Genomic DNA, 22,764 nt, shown 5'->3' with positions numbered 1-22,764 from the left:
GCCTCAAGCGACCACATTTGTTCGCGCCAAATGCATGCAACCGCATGTAAGTGGAACAGGCCCTTTAGGCACAGGAAGTATCTGCAAATTCGTTCAGTGAATCCACGTTCCCAAATTCTTAAATGTTGGAGTCCGAAGAAGGGTCCCGACCCGAAACACCTCCTATCCACCTCCTCCAGAGATGCTTCCTGCCCCGCCGAGTTACTCTTGCATTATGTACTCTACACAAGATTCGAGCATCTGTAATTCCTTGTTTCCATACCTTCGACCAAAGATCATAGAGCGTTCTAAAAGTACAAAGTCAAGATCTTTGCCTTTGACTATTCTGTGAAGAAATCCAATGATCCATAATAATAGTGCTTAATTTTTATTAATTTTGCTGTGTGTTCAAGTTGCTAAGATCAAATGGGCGGCACAGTGCCGGCAGCGGTAGAGATGCTGTCTTGCAGCGCCAGGGACCCAGGTTTGATTCTAACAATGTTGCTGTCTGTGTGGAGTTTGTACGTTCTCCCCGTGACCTGTGTGGGTTTATTTCCGGTGTCTCTGGTTTCCTCCCAAACTCCAAAGACGTACCGGTTTGTAGGTTAATTGGCTTGGTATCATTGTAAATTGTCCCTAGTGCAGTGTATTAATATGCGGGGATCGCTGGTTGACATGGAGTTGTTGGGCCGAAGGTCCTGTTTCTGTGCTGTATCTCTAAATGATAAAGTTTGTAAATTGAAAATGGTTCTCGGCAAGCTGTGCAATTATGTTTATATTTTCTAGCATGGTTTAAGATTTTGTCCGTGGTGTAGCAATAATTCTTTCCCCTTTTACCTTGCCATATATTTTACAGATATCTTAAAAGGACCTCCATTTGGAAGCCGTGAGTTAAAGCAGTTGAAGGAGGATATTTATTACTATGACCTGATTCAGTACTGCGTACTGGTGCTTGCTCTGGACTTCCGCAACATCCGAGGGCAATGGTTCACAGCCGTGCAGCTGGCTGACATACTCAGGTAAAGAAGCCTCATCTTAATGACTGAGGAAGAGATCGGGTAGACGCACAGAGTCTCTTGCCTAGAGTAGGTGAAGTAGGTTTAAGGTGAAGGGGAAAAGATTTAATAGGAATTTGAGGAGTAAAGGGCGTGTCCCACGAGCATGTGACTCCATGCGGCAAGCGCGACCTAAAGTGCCTGTCCCACGAGCATGCGACTGCATGCGGCAAGCTCGACCTAACGTGGTCGCTTGAGCCGTACGGCCTCGCGGGGCCGGTTCCACTTCGATCGCCAAAGCCGTATGGAGTTGTGCGGAGCTGGTCCCGACATCGCGCGGGGGTCCGAAAAACTGACCGTGTTCAAAAATTCCGCGCAGCAACGGCCTGCCGGCCCGCAGCCGCCCCCGACGCCGCACGTCACGCGCGAACTTCCCGCGGACTTCACTCGAACTTCATGTCACTCACTCGACCTCCGCACAGCCCCCGCTTCTGGTTTGGTCGCGCTTGCCGCATGGAGTCGCATGCTCGTGGGACAGGCCCATAACTCTTTCATGCAAAGGGTGGTGGGTGTATGGAACAGCCAGAGGATGTAGTTGAGGCAGGGACTATCCCAACGTTTGTAAAACAGTTAGACAAGTACATGGAGAGGACAGGTTTGTTGGGATATGGATCAAATGCGGGCAGGTGGGACTAGTGTAGCTGGGACATGTTGGCCGATGTGGGAAAGTTGGGCCGAAGGACCTGTTCCACGCTGAATCATTCAATGACTGGTATTCAGATTCCTTGCTTTTGTGTTTTGGTTCAGAACAAAGCAAGCATGGTATTACACATTGCCATGAAAAGCAGTTGGAATGAGTGTATTACAGAGATCGGCTTCATTGGCTTATTTAAGAGGGAGTTAGATGTTTGTGGCTAAGGGGATCAGGGGGTATGGAGAGACAAAGGTACAGGATACTGAGTTGGATGATCAGCCATGATCATATTGAATGGCGGGGGAGGCTCGAAGGGCCGAATGTATCCTGCACCTAATATGTTTCTATGTTTCTATGACAAAACCAATTTAAAACAAAATAAATCATTGATACAAAAGGCTGTTTAACACTTGATCGACCGATTGACCAAATGGTGCCAGCACAATAACCTGGCCCTCAACACCAGCAAAACCAAGGAACTGATTGTGGACTTTGGAAGGGGTAGGATAGGGACCCACGATCCCGTTTATATCAAGGAGTAGGGACGATGGTGGAAAGGATCAAGAACCTCAAATTCCTGGCCGTGCATATTTCCGAAGATCTTTCCTGGTCCCAGCACACTGATGCCATTATAAAGAAAGCACATCAGCGCCTATACTTCCTGAGAAGATTACGGAGAGTGGGTATGTCAAGGAGGACTCTCTCGAACTTCTACAGGTGCACAGTAGAGAGGTTGCATCATGGCTTGTTTCGGCAACTTGAGCGTCCAGGAGCGGAAAATAATGCAGAAAGTTGTGACCACTGCCCAGTCCATCATCGGCTCTGACCTCCCCACCATCGAAAGGATCTATCGCAGTCGCTGCCTCAAAAAGGCTGGCAGCATCATCAAAGACCCACACCATCCTGGCCACACACTCATCACTCCGCTGCCATCAGGTAGAAGGTACAGGAGCCTGAAATCTGCAACATCCAGGTTCAGGAATAGCTACTTCCCCACAGCCATCAGACTATTAAACTTGCCATCAAACAAACTCTGAACAATAACAGCGTATTGCACCATCAGTGTATTGCACCACTATCCGGTAGGCGGCGCGACTCTGGTCAGCAGCGGCCTCTGCAGCCTGTCCACGTTTTTATTATTTTTTGTCTGTGTTTTTAAGTAGTTTTTGTTGTTTTATGTGTGGGGTGTGTGTGTGTCTCATGACTGGGGTGGGAGGGGGGGGGAAACAAATTGAATCTCTCCCTGCACTGGAGACCCGACCTTTTCTCGTCGGGTCTCAGGTGTCATTGAGGCCGCAACGGGGAGCGGCCTCCAACAGGAAGAAGCCGGGGGCTCCCCAGCTGCTGCTGCTGCTGCCCCGCGCGGCTTGGAATGCGGGACTTTGCGAGCGCACGCCGGGGGCTCTAACACCAAGACCCGGTGTGCGACATCGCACCACCCGGCGTGGCTTTAATGGCCGCGGGACAATCGCCATCGCCAGCCGGGGGCTTGGACTTTGACTCTGACATCGGGGGAGAGAGAGTGCAGTGGAGAGATAAGTTTATTTGGCCTTCCATCACAGCTATGTGATGGATGTTTATGTAAAATGTAATTATGTTGTGTCTGGGGTCTATTTGTGTGTAATGTATGGCTGCAGAAACGGCATTTCATTTGGACCTCCAGGGGTCCAAATGACAATTAAATATACTCTTGTCTCTTGACTCTTGTCATCTGTTTATTAATGTGTATATATATGGTCTATACTATATAGACACACTGAACTGTTTTGTATTTATGCTTACTGTATTCTGTTGTGCTGCAGCAAGCAAGAATTTCATTGTATCATCTGGGGGACATGACAGTAAACTCTCATGACTTGACTGGACTTGACAACAGAATGAAAACTGAACAAATTAAACTCTAAGACTAGACTGCAGGAAACTTTTCCCTACATCAAAGTTAGATAAAAGTACAGAACATAAATTTATAATAAGGAGGAAGAGATTCAGAAGAAACATGAGGGGAATCTTCACCCAGAGATGGCGACACTGTGGCGCGCGCAGCGGTAGAGTTGCTGCCTTGCCGCGCCGGAGACTCGGGTTTGATCCCGACTACGGGTGCTGTCTGTACATTGCCCCTGTGACCGGGCTGGCTTTTCTCCAGGTTTTCCGGTTTCCTCCCACACTCCAATGACAAACAGGTTTGTAGCTTCAGTAAAAATTGTAAATTGTCCATAGTTTGTCGGATAGTACTAGTGTACAGTACAGAGACAACGAAATGCATTAATTGTCGGATAGTACTGTAACCCTAGGCCGTGACCTCAGTTGGTCTGGCGAAAGGGATAATGCCGCATGGCTCTTGAGCCTAGGGTGTCTGAAAATCGGCGGTGGACCTGAAATACATTATTTCAAGCATTTCTGCATCGAGGTGGCTTCATAAAAGTGTTGAAATTAGTTTTTCACTGAGCTGCTTTATAGTCTAGTTTGATATTAGTACAGAGCAACAATTTGTTAGGTCCCACTTTGCTGTTGGATGCTCCTGGAACGGAACAGTGTGCTCAAGGAGTTCTGGCCGGGAGAAATAACAGATCGCTGCAGTCATCCAACCATGAAATCAGCTCCATTTCAATATCCGCCAGGAACATGCTCAAGTTCTTCAACCAGACTATGAAACATGTACGATGTATTTTGCTGGAAGAAGTCATGAGAACACTTGAGTTTCAGCAACACATGACATTTGGGTTATTTTCCACCTTTCATCTCCCTCAACTCCCTGTCCCACCTCACAATCAGAATGAAGAAGGGTCTCGACCCGAAACATCACGTGTCCATGTTCTCTAGAGATGTTGCCTGACCTGCGGAGTTACTCCAGCATTTGTGTCGTTTAATGTGGTGAAAGTAGCTTTTTAGTTTTTTAAAGTCAAAGTCAAAGTATCCTTCATTCTCATTCGGACCTTTCGGACTGAACAAAATTTCTTTGCCTTGCAGTCATACATATAATAAAAATAACAAAAACACACAATAAACACAAATTGAACATCCACCACAGTGAGTTCACCAGGCACCTCCTCACTGTGATGGACGGCAAAAGTCTTAAAGTCTTTGTCTCTTCCCTCCTTGTTCTCCCCCTGCAGTGAGGCGATCCAGGCCTCCGATGTTGTGACCCCACCAGGGTCAGTCCCGCGGCTCAACCGTGCTCCGCGAACGACACCCAGCTTCTATTGCTGCTTTGTGAAAAATGGAGACACTTGCCACTTACCAAAATGATGCCTGGATTAGAGGGGGTATTAGGAGAAGCTGAACAGGCTTGGATTGTTTTCTCTGGCATGCCGGAGGTTGCGGGGAGACCTGGTAGAAGTATGTTAAATTATGAGAGGCATAGATAGAGTGGGCAGTCATAACCTTTTTTCCCCAGGATGGAAAAATCAGATGGGCAAAGTTCAAAGGGGAATTTTTTTTACACAGAGGGTGTTGGGTTCTGGAACGTGCGGCCAAGGTGGTGGTTGAGGTGATTGATAGTGGTTGAGGTGGTCGGCAGTGGCATTTAAGAGACTATTGGACAGGCATGTGGATGTGGAGGGATATGGATATGTGCAGGAAGATAAGAGTTAGTTTTGGCATCATGTTCGGCACAGACATTGTGAGCCATGGAAACTCTGTTCCATGTTCCATTAAGATTGGTATGTAAATTCAAGTTGCTGATTGGGGGAAGAAACCTTTGGTTCACTAAACACATGCACTGTTATATAAAGAATATGCTCGAAATACTCAGCAACACCAGCAGCATCTGTTGGCGTCGAACACAAAGTACAGGGGTAACTCAGTGGGCCAGGTAGCATCTCTGGAGAACATGGATAGGTGACACTCCTGCTATAACTAACAGACACAAGACACTGAACATACAGCTGAAAGCAGGTTTCTTTATCTACATAGGATGTATTAGGGTATCAATTTTTGTGGTGCTTCTTACTGCCTCAAAACCAGTCATCCATGTTGTGTCCCTTCCTACCTGGTCCTGATCTCAGGGGGACCAATGAACATTACCTTCATACCATTTGTTTGTTTGCAGTGGGTTGTCTGTGGATTGTCACCTAGTGGAAGGACATTCTTGCTATTGAAGGAGTGCAGCGTAGATTCACCAGGTTAACTCCCGGGATGGCGGGACTGTCATATGCTGAGAGAATGGGGTGGCTGGGCTTGTACACTCTGGAGTTTAGAAGGATGAGAAGGGATCTAATTGAAACCTATAAGATTATAAAGGGTTTGGACACGCTAGAGGCAGGAAACATGTTGCCGATGTTGGGGGAGTCCAGAACCAGGGGCCACAGTTTATGAATAAGGGGCAAGCCATTTAGAACGGAGATGAGGAAACACTTTTTCTCACAGAGAGTTGTGAGTGTGGAATTCTCTGCCTCAGTGGAGGCCGGTTCTCTGGATACTTTCTTGAGTGAACTAAATAAAGGTCTTAAAGATAGCAGAGTCAGGGGATAAGGGGAGAAGGCAGAAACGGGGTACTGATTGGGGATGATCAGCCATGATCACATTGAATGGTGGTGCTGGCTCGAAGGACTGAATGGTCTACTCCTGCACCTATTGTCTATTGTCGTGGTGGAGAAGCTTGTGTGATCCTGAGAACGATGCCGTCTGGAGCTGTGCTCCTGGTTGAGCCACCCATGGTGGTGAGGTCGAGGGGAAGGTCCCTGACAAAGAGCAATCCAACCAAGACCTCAACGGTGGAACAGGCGGAGGACGATGGCTGACCTTAGTGGAGCTAACGTCACAACGGCTGGGAAGGCGGATGAAGGCTGCAGCAGAAAAGGGTCTCCAGTCGTCTTGGACTCCAAGCCACTGGACCCTGACCCAGATTTGTCAAGGACCGTGGGGTGTCTGTCTGTGCACCAGTCTTCCCACGTTAAACAAAGTCACGCACAGGCGTCCTATAGAGGACAGTCACACTCGTTTCGAGTGACCGCCAATGATGATGTTGTTTGCAGTTCTGTCTAGCTTCTTAACAGTTGTAACCTTGAGTTGACAAACTGTTTTTTGTCTCTATGTTCTAGTCCCCAGACTGTTCAATCCAAGCTGTCAACAGCTTGCACTAAACTAACCTCATCAATTCTCTGCAAATCCCGACTGTTTGTTAAGTGCCTAAAATTTATTTCCTTGGTTTATATTGGTGCTTGAATCCCTTGAGTAATTTTACAAGCAGAACTTTGCAAGTTAGGCCTATCATTCACTCACAGTTGATTATTATTCGATGCCTTTCCTATCTCCAATGCAAAATTACCTCTAATTCGATAAAAACATCCTATTCAAGGAAGAAGAAGAAGGGTTTCGGCCTATTTCCTTTGCTCCATAGATGCTGCTGCACCCGCAGAGTTTCTCCAGCTTTTTGTGTACATCCTATTGTGGATAGTCAAATCATTTGAGCATCAGAGCAAAATATTCTTTCTTGAAAAGTTTCTGACATCTCGATTTTGTTGAGTGAATATAAAATATTAAGCACAATCTAATGTTGACATCAAATACTAGAGGACATAACTTTAAGGTTTGAAGGTCAGTTTATTGTCATTTGTTGCCGAAATTTGAGTTGCCGTACTAAAGGGCCTGTCCCACGAGCACGCGACCTGCATGCGGCGAGCGCGACCAAACCGGAAGCGGGGGCCGTGCGGAGGTCGAGTGAGTGACGTCAAGTTCGAGCGAAGTCCGATGGGCGTGCGCAGCGTCAAGACGTGCGTTGCCGCGCGGAATTTTTGAACACGGTCAGTTTTTCGGAGCCCCGCGCGATGTCGGGACCAGCTCCGCACAACTCCGCACGGCTCCGGCGATCGAAGTAGGTCGCGCTTGCCGCATGCAGTTGCATGCTGTTGGGACAGGCCCTTTAGTGAAAAGCAACAAGACACACAACCACGTAACATAAACATCCATCATAATGGATTCCACATTCCTCACTGTGATGGAAGGCAATAAAATTCAATCTCCTTCCTCTTGTTCTCCCGCGGTCGGGGCGATCAAACCGTCCGCAGTCAGGGCGATCAAAGCCCCCGCAGCCGACAATCGAAGCCCCCGTCGGGGTGATCGAAACTCCCACGTCAGGGCGGTTGAATCTCCGCGGCAATGGAGCTCCCGAGTCGGCCTCTTCTTACCAGAGACCGCAGGCTTCACGATGTTGAAGTCCACAGGGCCCGCGGTTGGAGCCGCGATGCCCGGCGAAGGGATCGCAAGCTCCGTGATGTTAAAGTCCCGCAGACGGAGAGAGGGGCAATGAATATTTTAGGGAAAACTTTTTACAGAGAGGGTGATGAATGCTTGGACCGCGCTGCCAGGGTTGGTGGTTGAGGTCGATACGATCGTCACATTGAAAGAGGCTTTTGCATGGGCACATACATCTGGTGGGATATGGATCATGCGTAGGTAGGTAAGAGATGGTCTTGAGGTCATTGTTGGCAGAGACATTGTGGGGTCAAGAGCCTTTTCTTGCACTGTTCCATGTTAACATAAGATGAACAGTGTCTCTGGGAATATTTTGCGTTTTATCAATTTAATGGTAATTTGTATTGCTTTCTCAGCACTGTCTGTGTGGGTCTGGATCCAAAGAATGATGCAGAAGAATTTCACGACAAAGTGTTGCCATCAGCTGCAGACAATCTAATGTTGCTGGCACGAAGACTGCAGGCTCGCTTTCTCAAAGCTGATGAGGTGATTGTACATTGGCTTCTACCCGACTATCGCATACCCAGCACTTAATACATTTATCCTATGAGTAGTAGTTCTTGGTCAGTACTGTTGTCAGAGGTCATGGGGAGAAGGCAGGGGAATGGGGTTAGGAGGGAGAGGTAGATCAGCCATGATTGAATGGCGGAGTAGACTTGATGAGCCTAATTCTACTCGCAGAGTCAGAGAGTGATACAGTGTGGAAACAGGCCCTTTGGCCCAATTTGTCCACACTGGCCAACAATGTTCCAGCTACACTGGTCCAACCTGCCTGCGTTTGGTCCATAACCCTCCAAACCTGTCCTATCCATGTACCTGTCTAACTGTTTCTTAAACGATGGGATAGTCCCAGCCTCAACTACCTCCTCTTGTTCCATACACCCGCCACCCTTTGTGTGAAAAAGTTACCCCTCAGATTCTGATCTAATCTTTACCCCTTCACCCATGTCCTCTGGTCCTCGATCCCCCTGCTCAGAGCAAAAGACTGCATCTACCCGATCTATCCCTCTCATTATTTTGTGCACCTCTATAAGATCTCCCTTCATTCTCCTGCGCTCCATGAAACAGAGACCCAGCCTGCTCTACCTCTCCCTATAGCTCACACCCTCCAGTCCCGGCAACATCCTCGCAAATCTTTTCCGAACCCTTTCAAGTTTGACAATATCTTTCCTATAACATGGTGCCCAGAACTGAACACAATATTCTAAATGCGGTCTCACCAACGTCTTATACAACTGCAACATGTCCTCCCAACTTCTATACTCAATACTCTGACTGATGAAGGCCAAAGTGCCAAAAGCTTTTTTGCCAACCTTATCTACCTGCGACTCAACCTTCAAGGAACCATGTACCTGTACTCCTGGATCCCTCTGCTCTACAACATCACCCAGAGGCCTACCATTTACTGTGTAGGTCCTGCCCTTGTTCGACGTCCCAAAATGCAACACCGCACACTTCTCTGTATTAAATTCCATCAACCATTCCTCCACCCACCTGGCCAATCGATCCAGATCCTGCTGCAATCGCTCACAACCATCTTTACTATCTGCAAAACCACTAACTTTTGTATCAAGTACTCCTATCACTTATAATCTTATGATCTCACTGCACTATAAGTTAAAGGCTCTGCTTTTATGTGAGTTTCAATGATAGGGAGTATATCAATTAGCTCAATTTTGCATTCAGTCCAATATAAGGGGGCGGCACAGCGGTAGAGCTGCTACCTTACAGCGCCAGTGACCCAGTTTCAATCCTGACTATGGGTGCTGCATGTCGAAGTTTGTACATTTTCCCAGTGTACACATTTTCATCGGTTTCCTCCCACACTTCAAAGATGTACAGGTTTGCAGGTTAATTGGTTTTGGTGATTGCCTGGGTTTCAGCACCTAAGTTACAGAGAAAGGTTGAACAAGGTAGGTCTCTAATCTTTGGAGTGCAGAAGGTTAAGGGGGGACTTGATAGAGGTCTTTAAAATTATGAGAGGGATAGACAGAGTTGACGTGGATAAGCTTTTTCCATTGAGAGTAGGGAAGATTCAAACAAGAGAACATGATTGGAGAATTAAGGGACACAGGTTTAGGGGCAACATGAGGGGGAACTTCTTTACTCAGAGAGTGGTAGCTGTGTGGAATGAGCTTCCAGTAGAAGTGGTGGAGGCAGGTTTGATTTTATAATTTAAAAATAAATTGGATAGGTATATGGACGGGAAAGGAATGGAGGGTTATGGTCTGAGTGCAGGTAGATGGGACTAGGTGAGAGTAAGTGTTCGGCACGGACTAGAAGGGCCGAGATGGCCTGTTTCCGTGCTGTAATTGTTATATGTGTAACGGGTATAGCTTGGACCCAATAGCAGCACAGAGTAGTAACACAGGAATGGGTACACCGTACTCACACAGAGGCTCAGGATTGAGCGAGGGTTCCGAAGAGGGGCAGGCAGGAGACGTGGTCGGGATAGCGGAAGGTCCGGTAACCAGGAGATCCAACACACGATGCAACCAAACCAGCGAGGGACAGACGAAAGGAGAGTCGAAGCCAGGCAGGAAGTCGAGGAGCCATTGCAGGGATACACCAAACAGCCCAGGAGAGAGGCAGACAGAAACCAGGAGGTACGGGACGAAGGCCGTGGTCGGGGACAGAAGGCTGAGGTGATATCCGGGAAGACGACAGGATGGAATGGTCAGGGGCAGGCAGGTTCGAATCCGTGTAGGCAGTCGGGAAAACGTTGGAGAGTCTTGCATGAATGCTGCGACAATCTGGCACTGTGTGAACGGTGAGGAGAGTCTATATACAGGTGCACAACCTTTTATCCGAAAGCCTTGGGACCAGACACTTTTTCACTAATTCAGAATTTTTCGGTTTTCGGAATGGAAGATTTTTAGCGTAGATTTTAACGGCTGGCGCAGTGGCAGAGTGCTCGGTTCATATCCGCAAGGTCGCGAGTTTGCGCCTCGATCCCGGCAGTTACTCGATCGCGAGTTTGAGTCTTCAATGTAGTTTTTTCTTGCAGAATAGGAGAGAATAGGGAGGGTTAGGCTGGGATCATTCTCTGCGAGATAATCTTAGTGCAGGAGACAAGTGTAGGAGAGGTGTACTGACTGTGTGGGCAGAACTTTGGAAGTGATTGCCCACCATTCTCAAAAACCGCTGTGTCTTCGTCCCTCCAACTCCAGAGGAATCCGCTCCCCGATGCGCCGCTACGGCGACAAGTGGCAGTTCGCCCACAGCCCGAGCTGCGCCCCCTCATCCGCAACCCGGGTTCCTCTGGAGTTGGAGCGGGGCTGGGCTAGAGTTGTTGCTGGCTGTGAGTCTCTGGGATCTCCGTGCTTGCAGTGGGCCTGGGGGTCGGTGTCCCGATGAGGGGGCGCAGCTCGGGCTGTGGGTGAACTGCCACTTGTCGCCGTAGCGGCGCATCGGGGAGCGGCTTCTGGTGGTCCTGACGTCTCTCAGCTCCTGTCCAGGGGGACGGCCGGAGACGTCAGGACCAACAAGAACCCACTCCCCGATGCGCCGCTACAGCGCCAAGTAGCAGTTCGCCCACAGCCCGAGCTGCGCCCCGTCATCCGCAACCCGGGTTCCTCTGGAGTTGGAGCGGGGCTGGGCTAGAGTTGCTGCTGGCTGTGAGTCTCTGGGATCTCCGTGCTTGCAGTCGGTGTCCCGTTGGTCCTGACGTCTCTGGTCATCCCCCTGGACTGGAGCTGAGACTGGGAACTGTACCGCCCTTGCCCCCTCCCTCTGCAACTGCAAACAACCACACAGTTCCCAGTCTCAGCTCCTGTACAGGGGGTGACCGGAGACGTCACAGCCCGAGCTGCGCCGCCTCATCCGCAACCCCAAGACTTACCTTGCACACCATCAGCTTCGGTCCCTACGGGGAGTGTGTTCCTCTGGAATTGGAACGGGGCTGGGCTGCTGCTGGCTGTGGGTCTCTGGGATCTCCGTGCTTGCAGTGGGCATGGGGGCCGGTGTCCCGTTGGTCCTGACGTCTCCGGTGACTGGCACTAGCTCCGACGTGAAGACAGTGCAAAGCCCCCGCGCCGGTGCAATGGGCGGGGGGTGCTGGAGAGGGGAGGGAAGGGGTCACACACGTGGCCGGGAAGCAGAGGGGTGTAGGTGGGGTGAAACTGAAGGGAGCGACAATTTGCTGCTGCCTGCCCCCTGAGTTAAAAAGTTCTCATGCACTGTGCACTTTTTAACTCAGCGGGCAGGCAGCAGAAGATTGTCAATTATTAACCCTCCCACGCAACATACCCTCACCTTCTCTTTTATGAATGGGGATTTAGTTCCCCTTTCTTCGAGGACCGACCGGAGGTTCCGCTGTCACCTCTGCGGGCCGCCCTCAGTGAACGTTTTCAAGGACCTTTCTTCAAGGACTGAAAAAATGTCGCTATTCGGAGGTTTTCGTTATTTGGAACTTCGGATAAAAGGTTGTGCACCTGTACCGGGTTAATATTTGATCAGAGGCAACTGAGTGCAACAGGTGAGGAGAGTTGGGCTGATGAGAGGGGAGTGGCAGGCGAGGAGAAGGAGAGACGGTGGAAAAGTACTGGGAGGTGAAGTGGATGAGAATGAGGAGAGGGCAGACTGTGACAATATGGTTATATATGATTGTAAGATTGTTCCTCGTGTGTAGGATAGTCCTAGTGTACAGGTTGACTACCAGTCAGCACGGACTCGCATATAAAATTATAAAAGGACTGGACAATCTAGATGCAGGAAAAATGTTCCCAATGTTGGGCGAGTCCAGAATCAGGGGGCACAGTCTTAGAATAAAGGGGAGGTCATTTAAGACTGAAGTGAGAAAAAAATTTTCATCCAGAGTTGTGAATTTATGGAATTCCCTGCCACAGAGGGCAGTGGAGGCCAAGTCACTGGATGGATTTAAGAGCGAGTTAGAAAGAGCTCCAGGGGCTAGTGGAGTCAAGGGATATGGGGAGAAGGCAGGCACAGGTTATTGATAGGGGACGATCAGCCATGATCACAATGAATGGCGGTGCTGGCTCGAAGGGCCGAATGGCCTCCTCCTGCATCTATTTTCTATGTTTCTATGTTAATAAAACTTCTAGTACTCTGGCCTTTCCACAGGGTTGGTCCGGTGCTGTTTGTTCTCCCATTAACTACAGCAGCTGAGGGCGGAAACCTGCTCTCAGTTGGAGAAGTCCCATCACCCAATAAAACTTCTCAACATAGGATGAACACTAACTTTACAAATATAAAATGTCACGAAGAAAATATTTGATAAATTGAATGTTTTCAATGTTTGAAATGGTTCACAATTTGTTCCTCTTTCTAGGATGATGATAAACAAGATTTTCTCCGCTATTTCCACCATGTGACTGACTCTCTTTGCTGGCTGCTAAGTGGCCACGCTCATCTGACTCCGCATGGTAAGTTTCAACTGCCTTGCGAAATTACCAGCTTTAAAATGGTAAGTGTACAGTTTTGGTCTCCAAATTTGAGGAAAGACATTCTTGCCACAGAGGGAGTACAGAGAAGGTTCACCAGGCTGATTCCTGGGATGTCAGGACTTTCATATGAAGAAAGACTGGATAGACTCGGCTTGTACTCGCTAGAATTTAGGAGATTGAGGGGGATCTTATAGAAACTTACAAAATTCTTAAGGATGTTGGACAGGCTAGATGCAGGAAGATTGTTCCCGATGTTGGGGAAGTCCAGGACAAGGGGTCACAGTTTAAGAATAAAGGGGAAATCCTTTAGGACAAGAGATGAGAAAAGCATTTTTCACACTGAGAGTGGTAAATCTCTGGAACTCTCTGCCACAGAAGGTAGTTGAGGCCAGTACATTGGCTATATTTAAGAGAGAGTTAGATGTGGCCCTTGTGGCTAAAGGGATCAGGGGGTATGGAGAGAAGGCAGGTACGGGATACTGAGTTGGATGATCAGCCATGATCATATTGAATGGCGGTGCAGGCTCGAAGGGCCGAATGGCCTACTCCTGCACCTATTTTTCTATGTTTCTAGATAGAGAATAACGTCAGAAGTGACATTGAGCAAGTGCAGTCAGATGAAAGCGGACAAGAGACGAGGAGTGTAGGAAGGATCTTCTTCTTTCGTGTCCATCTTCCACGGTTCAAATGTTGACATCGCTGCCATCGTCTGTCCTGCAAAGGACACAAGCTTCCGCCGACAATCAGTGGGAGCAATCACTTGTTGCAATAAATGATGGTGGTAGCAGAATGAGCTCGGGATACTTCCAGTTTCCAGCCCTGCGACGAGGACGCTTCTGCTGTGGGGCCAGGAAGGAACTGGAGATGCTGGTTAAAACCGAACATAGGCACAAAAAGCTGGAGTAACTCTTGCAGCATCTCTGGAGGCAAAGGATAGGTTTTGGGTCCATATAACCATATAACAATTACAGAACGGAAACAGGCCATCTCGGCCCTTCTGGTCCGTGCCGAACACTTACTCTCACCTAGTCCCATCTACCTGCACTCAGACCATAACCCTCCATTCCTTTCCCGTCCATATGCCTATAAATTTTTTTTTTTTTAATTAGCAGTACAGTAAATCACATTAATACATCACATATATCTTATTACATTATGTTGTACCACTTCATTTTTTGAGCTTTAAAAAAGATAGAAATAAAAGAAGTAAGGAAAATAAGCAAGAGTCGAGAAAGTGCAGGAAAGTGTTGGGAGAAGAGACCCCATTAGGGAAGGAATTAGAGAAGGAAGTAAAGAAAAGAAATAAGACCCTAGAAAGAAAAGAAAAAAAAGAAGAAAGGAAAATCAATCGCTCTATTGTAACACAAAACTCCGCAAAAAAGGATATACCAACCGTGTTTTTATTAAAAGTTTGTTTTATACCCCCCGTTACCAGATCTGGGTAGCCTTTATGTTTTAACTTATTATTGCACCTTATGCTTGTAATAGTTCCATAAATGCAGACCACGTCTTTTGGAAGTGATCTGCTTTGCCTGCTAGGAGGAGTCTCATCTCTTCCAAGTGTAGTGTTTCTACCTATAAATTTTTAAATGATAAAATCGAACCTGCCTCCACCACTTCCACTGGAAGCTCATTCCACACAGCTACCACTCTCTGAGTAAAGAAGTTCCCCCTCATGTTGCCCCTAAACTTTTGTCCCTTCATTCTCAAATCATGTCCTCTTGTTTGAATCTTCCCTACACTCATTTGGAAAAGCTTATCCACGTCAACTCTGTCTATATCCCTCTCATCATTTTAAAGACCTCTATCAAGTCCCCCCTTAACCTTCTGCGCTCCAAAGAATAAAGACCTAACTTGTTCAACCTTTCTCTGTAACCTAGTTGCTGAAACCCAGGCAACATTCTAGTAAATCTCCCCTGTACTCTCTCAATTTTGTTGACATCTTTCCTATAATTTGGCGACCACAATTGTGCACCATACTCCAGAATTTGTCTGGTCGAGTCCCTTCTTCTGACTGAGAGTCAGGGGTGTTGGAAAGGAGAAACATAGACGGTGATATTGAGAGTAGTGGAGCAAGTTAATGAAAGATATGCAAAAAAGTGACGATGAGAAAGGAAATGGGCCATTGAGACGAGGAGCTGGTTATGAAAGTTGATCAACAGCTTTGAATTCGGGTTGACATTTAGAAAAAAATGGAAGTGGCCAACAACAAAATGTAATAAAAAGGAACTGCAGATACTGGTTTATACAATAGACAGGAGTAACATAGAGACATAGAAAATAGGTGCAGGAGTAGGCCATTCGTCCCTTCGAGCCTGCACCGCCATTCAATATGATCATGGCTGATCATCCAACTCAATATCCTGTACCTGCCTTCTCTCCATACCCCCTGATCCCTTTAGCCACAAGGGCCACATCTAACTCCCTCTTAAATATAGCCAATGAACTGTGGCCTCAACTACCTTCTGAGGCAGAGAATTCCACAGATTCGCCACTCTCTGTGTGAAAAATGTTTTTCTCATCTCGGTCCTAAAAGCTTTCCCCCTTATCCTTAAACTGTGACCCCGTGTTCTGGAAGGTAACTCAGCAGGTCAGGCAGAATCTCTGGAGAAAATGGATCGGTGATGTTTCAGGTCGAGACCCTTCTTCAGACTGACTGTGGGTTGAGAGGGCAAGATAGATCAATCATGATTGAATGGGGGAATAGACTTGATGGGTCAAGTGGCCTGATTCTGCTCCTAGAATTATGAACAGATGACAGGACCTTTGTTTAATGTTCTGAGGAAACCCTCATGGTCAAGGAGAACACGCACACTCCACCCAGACAGCATCTGAGGTCAGGGCTGGACCTGGTTCTCTGGTGCCGTGAGACAGTGGCTCTGTCAGAGAACTTTGAATTAATGATGTTGAAGGCTTGAGGCCCTTAACTCCAAGAAGACCAAGGACCTCATTGTAGACTTCAGGAAGTCCAGAGGCGGCACGCACACCCCCATCCACATTAACGGGACGGAGGTGGAACGTGTTTCTAGCTTCAGGTTCCTGGGAGTCAACATCTCCGATGACCTCTCTTGGACCCACAATACCTCAACTCTGATCAAGAAGGCTCACCAGCGTCTCTTCTTCCTGAGGAGACTGAAGAAGGTCCATCTGTCTCCTCAGATCCTGGTGAACTTCTACCGCTGCACCATCGAGAGCATCCTTACCAACTGTATCACAGTATGGTATGGCAACTGCTCTGTCTCCGACCGGAAGGCATTGCAGAGGGTGGTGAAAATTGCCCAACGCATCACCGGTTCCTCGCTCCCCTCCATTGAGTCTGTCCAAAGCAAGCGTTGTCTGCGGAGGGCGCTCAGCATCGCCAAGGACTGCTCTCACCCCAACCATGGACTGTTTACCCTCCTACCATCCGGGAGGCGCTACAGGTCCCTCCGTTGCCGAACCAGCAGGTCGAGGAACAGCTTCTTCCCGGCGGCTGTCACTCTACTCAACAACGTACCTCGGTGACTGCCAATCACCCCCCCGCCCCGGACACTTATTATTATTTATTCAAATCATTTGCTATGTCGCTCTTCCAGGGCGATGCTAAATGCATTTCGTTGTCTCTGTACTGTACACTGACAATGACAATTAAAATTGAATCTGAATCTGAATCTGAATCTTGAGCTGTAGATGAATCAGAAATGGCCAGGGTGTTAGGGGCGGGGCGATAAATACAGGATGTGGTTTGACTGGTGATGGGAGACTGGCCAAACAACCCCATTCATCGTGGTAATACCTTCTTGCATAACAGGATGAGTGTAAGCTTGGATAACAAGATGCCTCGTACGTGTGACGATGTTGCTGACGTGACACTTGCGAAGCGTCTAGACGAGCTCATGAATGGGCAGGGGATGGCGGAATATAGACCACGTGTGTGCAGATGGAATTAGGTTCAATTGGCATCAACGTTGGTGCAGTCAACATTGGCAAAAGGGCCCGAGCCTGTGCTCTACTGCTCTACGTTCTGTGATGTTTTTAAGGGGATTTCACATCTTGGGGAATACTGTCAATGTTTCTGGAAGTGCTCTAAGCTGTGACCAAGGTCAACTCTAGAGAGAACTAAAGTGGTGAATTTTTAATAATAATTGATATTGCTGTATTTGTGGGCAAATGACTAATTATAACTAATCTGTTAAAGAGATTATAGGATGGGAATTGGGAAACTCAAGAGTCATACAGCATGGCAACAGGCCCTTCGGCCCAATTTGCCCACCGACCAAGATGCCCCCATCTACACTAGTCCCACCCGCCTGTCTTTGGCCCAGGTTGACAAAACATGCTGGAGAAACTCAGTGGGTGAAGCAGCATCTATGGAGAGAAGGAATAGGCGACGTTTCGGGTCGAGATCCTTCTTCAGACTTTCAGGCCCAGATCGCTCTAAACCTTTCCTATCCATGTACCTGTCCAAATGCCTTTTAAATGTTGTTATGGTATTTGCCTTAATCCACCATCCTCTGTGAAAAGATGGACATTAAATTGTAAAGTAACTCATCAGGTCCGGCAGCATCTCTGGAGAAAAGGAATAGGTGATGTTTTGGGTCAAGACCCTTCCTCAGACTTGGTTCCTATTAAATCTCCCCCCCCTCCCCCCGCTCCGGCTTAAACATATGTCTTCTGGTTCTTAAGTTCCCTACTCTGGGTAAAAGACTGCATTCACTCCATCTGTTCTGGTTTCTGCCTTAAAAGCCGCATAATGGTAGTTAGAAGCGCTGAGGACAGGGAATCAACTTTTCCGACCTTTTATTTGTCAGACAGTCCTCTTGCAGTGTGTGAGGAAATTAAATACTTAGGTCATGTCATATCTGATGACTGGAAGGATGACAAAGACCTCTACCGACAGCGCTGTAAAATCTATCTTCAAGCCAACATGCTGATAAGGACGTTTTATATGTGCTCTGACCATGTGAAGTGTTCCCTGTTCAGAACCTACATCACACCCTTATATACTGCTCAATTGTGGTCTAAGTATAAGAAAAAGAGTATGCAGAGGCTTAAGGTAGCATACAATGATGCAATGAGGTTGCTGCTTCGTGTCCCTAGGTGGCATAGTGCCAGTCAATTGTTTGTGTCCACTAGAGTGCCAACCTGTGAGGCACTCTTAAGACAGCTGATGTTTAGTTTTATGTGTTGCCTGGACAAGTCAGAGAACCACATAATTGAAGCCTAGTCAGCCCTCTGAAAAGCTCTAGATTCACTTCTAGGCTAAGATGGCATTGGTGCAATAGCTTATATATAGTCAATAGTCAATAGTCTATTTAATTGTCATTTGGACCCCTGGAGGTCCAAATGAAATGCCGTTTCTGCAGCCATACATTACACACAAATAGACCCAAGACACAACATAATTTACATTTTACATAAACATCCATCACATAGCTGTGATGGAAGGCCAAAAAAAAACTTATCTCTCCACTGCACTCTTCCCCCCCCCCCCCCCCCGATGTCAGAGTCAAAGTCAAAGCCCCCGGCTGGCGATGGCGATTGTCCCGCGGCCATTAAAGCCACGCCGGGTGGTGCGAGGTCGCACACCGGGTCTTGGTGTTAGAGAGCCCCCGGTGTGCGCTCGCAGAGTCCCGCGGCCATTCCAAGCCGCGCGGGGCAGTGATGTAGGCCCCGCTCCAGGAGCTCTTCGACCCCGCAACTCGGGCGGGAGAAGTCGCCGTTGCAGGAGCCCCGAAAAGCGGTCTCCCTCCAGGGATCCGCGGGCTCCCGGTGCCGCCGTCCGCAGACCCGCAGTAGCAGCCCCCGCATCAGCAGCGGCAGCGGCAGCGCTCCTCCACCGCTCCACCCGCTCCGGTCTCGGCCAGCTATTTTAGGCTAATATGCAATTTCTTAATGTATCTTTGTAATTCTTTGTACTGTTTGATGTGTATATGGACCTGTGTCTGAAATAAAGCTTTAATAATAAAATAAAATAATAATATTCCCCTCCATATCTCCATATCTCAACAAGATCTCCCCTCATCTTCCTAAAGTCTAAGGAATATAGCCCAAGCCTGCCCGACCTCTCCCTTTAACCCAGCCCTTCAAGTCATGGTAACATCATTACAAATCTTCTTTGGACTCGTTCCAGCTTAACATCCCTCCTTTAACAGGGTGACCAAAACTGAATACAATGCTCCAACTCTGTTGGCAGTCTATATACTTTCTGACTAATAGCGTGGGTCAAAAGGGTGTATGGAGATGTTCTGCATGGTTTCTACCTTAATTTATGTATAAACTGTGAGAACATTGTGCAATGTGTCACTTCTGTTCCTTCCTAACTCCATTCAGGAAATCCAGTGCGTCTTGTATTTCCTGCCTCAGGGCCTGCTCTGCCTATTCTGATCAAATGCCAATAGTTGCACTAAACCATGTGCAGAAAACAGGATGGTAAATGGAGCTTTCGAAAGAGTGTAAAAAAGAGAGAATTGATCCACAAGAATTGAACCATATCAAGAAATAGATTGGACAAATTTGATCTCAACTAGTAAAGAGGTTCTTCTGCAGATGTATAGGGCTCTGGTGAGACCACATCTGGAGTATTGTGTACAGTTTTGGTCTCCTAATTTGAGGAAGGACATCCTTGTGATTGAGGCAGTGCAGGGTAGGTTCACGAGATTGATCCCTGGGATGGCGGGACTGTCATATGAGGAAAGATTGAAAAGACTAGGCTAGTATTCACTGGAGTTTAGAAGGATGAGGGGGAATCTTATAGAAACACATAAAATTATAAAAGGACTGGACAAACTAGATGCAGGAAAAATGTTCCCAATGTTGGGCGTCCAGAACCAGGGGCCACAGTCTTAGAATAAAGGGGAGGTCATTTAAGACTGAGGTGAGAAAAAACTTTTTCACCCAGACAGTTGTGAATTTGTGGAATTCCCTGCCACAGAGGGCAGTGGAGGCCAAATCACTGGAGGGATTTAAGAAAGAGTTAGATAGAGCTCTAGGGGCTAGTGGAGTCAAGGGATATGGGGAGAAGGCACGCACGGGTTATTGATAGGGGACGATCAGCCATGATCGTATTGGATGGCGGTGCTGGCTCGAAGGGCCGAATGGCCTCCTCCTGCACCTATTTTCTATGTTTCTATGTAACTCCTGATTCCACTCCTTTTTTTTTAATCCAACATTTGCATATAATAAGGCCCCTCATTAGCTTCAGCAGCTCACAATTATTAATTTTGTTTGAGTTTAGTGTTTAGAGATACAGCGAGGAAGCAGGCTTGTTGGCCCACTGTGTCTGCGCACACTAAGCAAACACATTAGGGACAATACACACACACACATATAAAGTGATATATGTACACACATATAATGTGATAGTCACAGTGACGTATGAATGGGTTTGCTATACGCAAGCTGGCCTTCACATTTCCAAAATTTATAACATGACTACACTTGAAAATTGCATAATTCACAGTGAAACACTTGTGGACATCATGAAGAGATGATTCTAACATCAGTCATGTTATGCATATCTGAATAAGTAAACCAGGTCAGCAATTTATTTTGATCCTTGGCAGAATTTGACTGAAACTAAAATGAGTCATTGCTTCAATTGAAGAAGCAACGACTGTCTCACCGTGTCACCCCGAGTTCACCGTCAACCCCATCACTCTGCCCCTCTCCACGGACACTGAGCTTGCATGCACTCAAGCAAGTAGTTCATGAGCAACTCGTGTTGCCTCGCAGTGCCACAGACCCAGGTTTGATGCTGGCCTCGTCACAGAGTAATACAGTGTGGAAACAGGCCCTTCAGCCCAACTTGCACACACCGGCCAACAATGTCCCCGCTACACTAGAACCACTTGCCTGTGCTTGGTCCATATCCTCTCTTGAACCTGTCTAACTGTCTCTTAAACGATGGGATAGTCCCAGCCTCAACTCCCTCCTCTGGCAGCTTGTTCCATACACCTACCACCCTTTGTGTGAAAAAGGTTACCCCTCAGATTCCTATTAAATCTTTTCTATTTCACATTGAACCTATGCCCTCTGGTCCTCCATTCCCCTACTCTGGGCAAAAGACTCTGTGCATCTACCCGATCTGTTCCTCTCATGATTTTGTACACACACTGTGTGTGGAATTTGCACGTTCTCCCTGTGAATGTGTGGGTTTCCTCCCACATCCCCAAAAAAACGGCCAGTTTGTACATTAATTGGCCTCTTTACAATTGACCCTATTGTGTCGGGAGTGGATGGGAAAGTGGAATAACTTAGGACTAGCACGAACGGGTGATCGATCGATGGTTGGCATGGACTCGGTGGGCCAATGGGCATCTTTCCATGCTGTATCTCTAAACTAAAACTAAAGTTATTCGCCAATGGTGATGATGCGATCATTTCTGAAACCAACGCTTTTTAAAAATTCTTTGCATTTGCCACGTTTTCATACACCTGCATGCGTTATTTTTGGACAGCTGGCACGAATAGAGATTTGCAAACATAGTTGAGATGTGTTTAAAAACAGCATGGGGATATCCCAGATGATCTGATAAGCCATTTTCATGCAATTTTCACAAGGGCCATCTTCTTCTTCTTTCGTGTGGCGTGCACAGCCTGAAGTTGTTGGACAACTTGTTCTATTTGATCTTCCGTTTGAGCACGTCGAGTTGATTGCATTAGTCGAAACAGGGCGGACCACGTGAAGGTTGCAATCTTCCACCCCACAAGGACCATTATAACCATATAGCGTGGAAACAGGCTCTTCGGCCCAACTTGCCTACCAACCAATATGCCCCATCTACACCACTCCCACTTGCCAGCATTTGGCCCATATCTCTCTAAACCTATCCAATCCATGTACCTGTCCAAATGTATTTTAAATGCTGTTGTAATACTTTAGTCTAAATGTTTCTTAAACGTTGTGATAGTACCTGTCTCAACTACCTCCTCCTGCAGCTTGTTTTGGTCTCCAAATCTGAGGAAGGACATTATTGCCATAGAAGGAGTGCAGAGAAGGTTAACCAGACTGATTCCTGGGATGTCAGGACTGTCTTATGAAGAAAGACTGGATAGACTTGGTTTATACTCTCTAGAATTTAGGAGATTGAGAGGGGATCTTATAGAAACTTACAAAATTCTTAAGGGGTTGGACAGGCTAGATGCAGGAAGATTGTTCCCGATGTTGGGGAAGTCCAGGACAAGGGGTCACAGCTTAAGGATAAGGGGGAAATCCTTTAAAACCGAGGTGAGAAGAACTTTTTTCACACAGAGAGTGGTGAATCTCTGGAACTCTCTGCCGCAGAGGGTAGTCGAGGCCAGTTCATTGGCTATATTTAAGAGGGAGTTAGATGTGGCCCTTGTGTCTAAGGGGATCAGAGGGTATGGAGAGAAGGCAGGTACGGGATACTGAGTTGGATGATCGGCCATGATCATATTGAATGGCGGTGCAGGCTCGAAGGGCCGAATGGCCTACTCCTGCACCTAATTTCTATGTTTCTATGTTTGTTCCATACACCTACCACCCATGGTGTAAAAA

General features: G+C 47.4%; 1 protein-coding gene across 1 annotated transcript in view; it reads left to right on the top strand.

Annotated features, from left to right (window-relative positions):
- iqcb1 (IQ motif containing B1) overlaps positions 1-22,764 on the top strand; it is an 85,861-nt gene that overhangs the window by 17,727 nt on the left and 45,370 nt on the right. Inside the window, exons 3-5 of the mRNA XM_055631760.1 lie at positions 836-998; positions 8,217-8,346; positions 13,151-13,244. Of these exons, the coding sequence (XP_055487735.1) occupies positions 836-998; positions 8,217-8,346; positions 13,151-13,244 (387 nt within the window). The remainder of the gene's footprint in view (positions 1-835; positions 999-8,216; positions 8,347-13,150; positions 13,245-22,764) is intronic.

The sequence above is a fragment of the Leucoraja erinacea genome, unplaced genomic scaffold (genome assembly GCF_028641065.1).
Source record: "Leucoraja erinacea ecotype New England unplaced genomic scaffold, Leri_hhj_1 Leri_89S, whole genome shotgun sequence".
Taxonomy (NCBI): Eukaryota; Metazoa; Chordata; class Chondrichthyes; order Rajiformes; family Rajidae; genus Leucoraja; species Leucoraja erinaceus.
The sequence above is the reverse complement of the archived record's forward strand: the minus strand, read 5'-3'. Positions and strand labels throughout refer to the sequence as shown.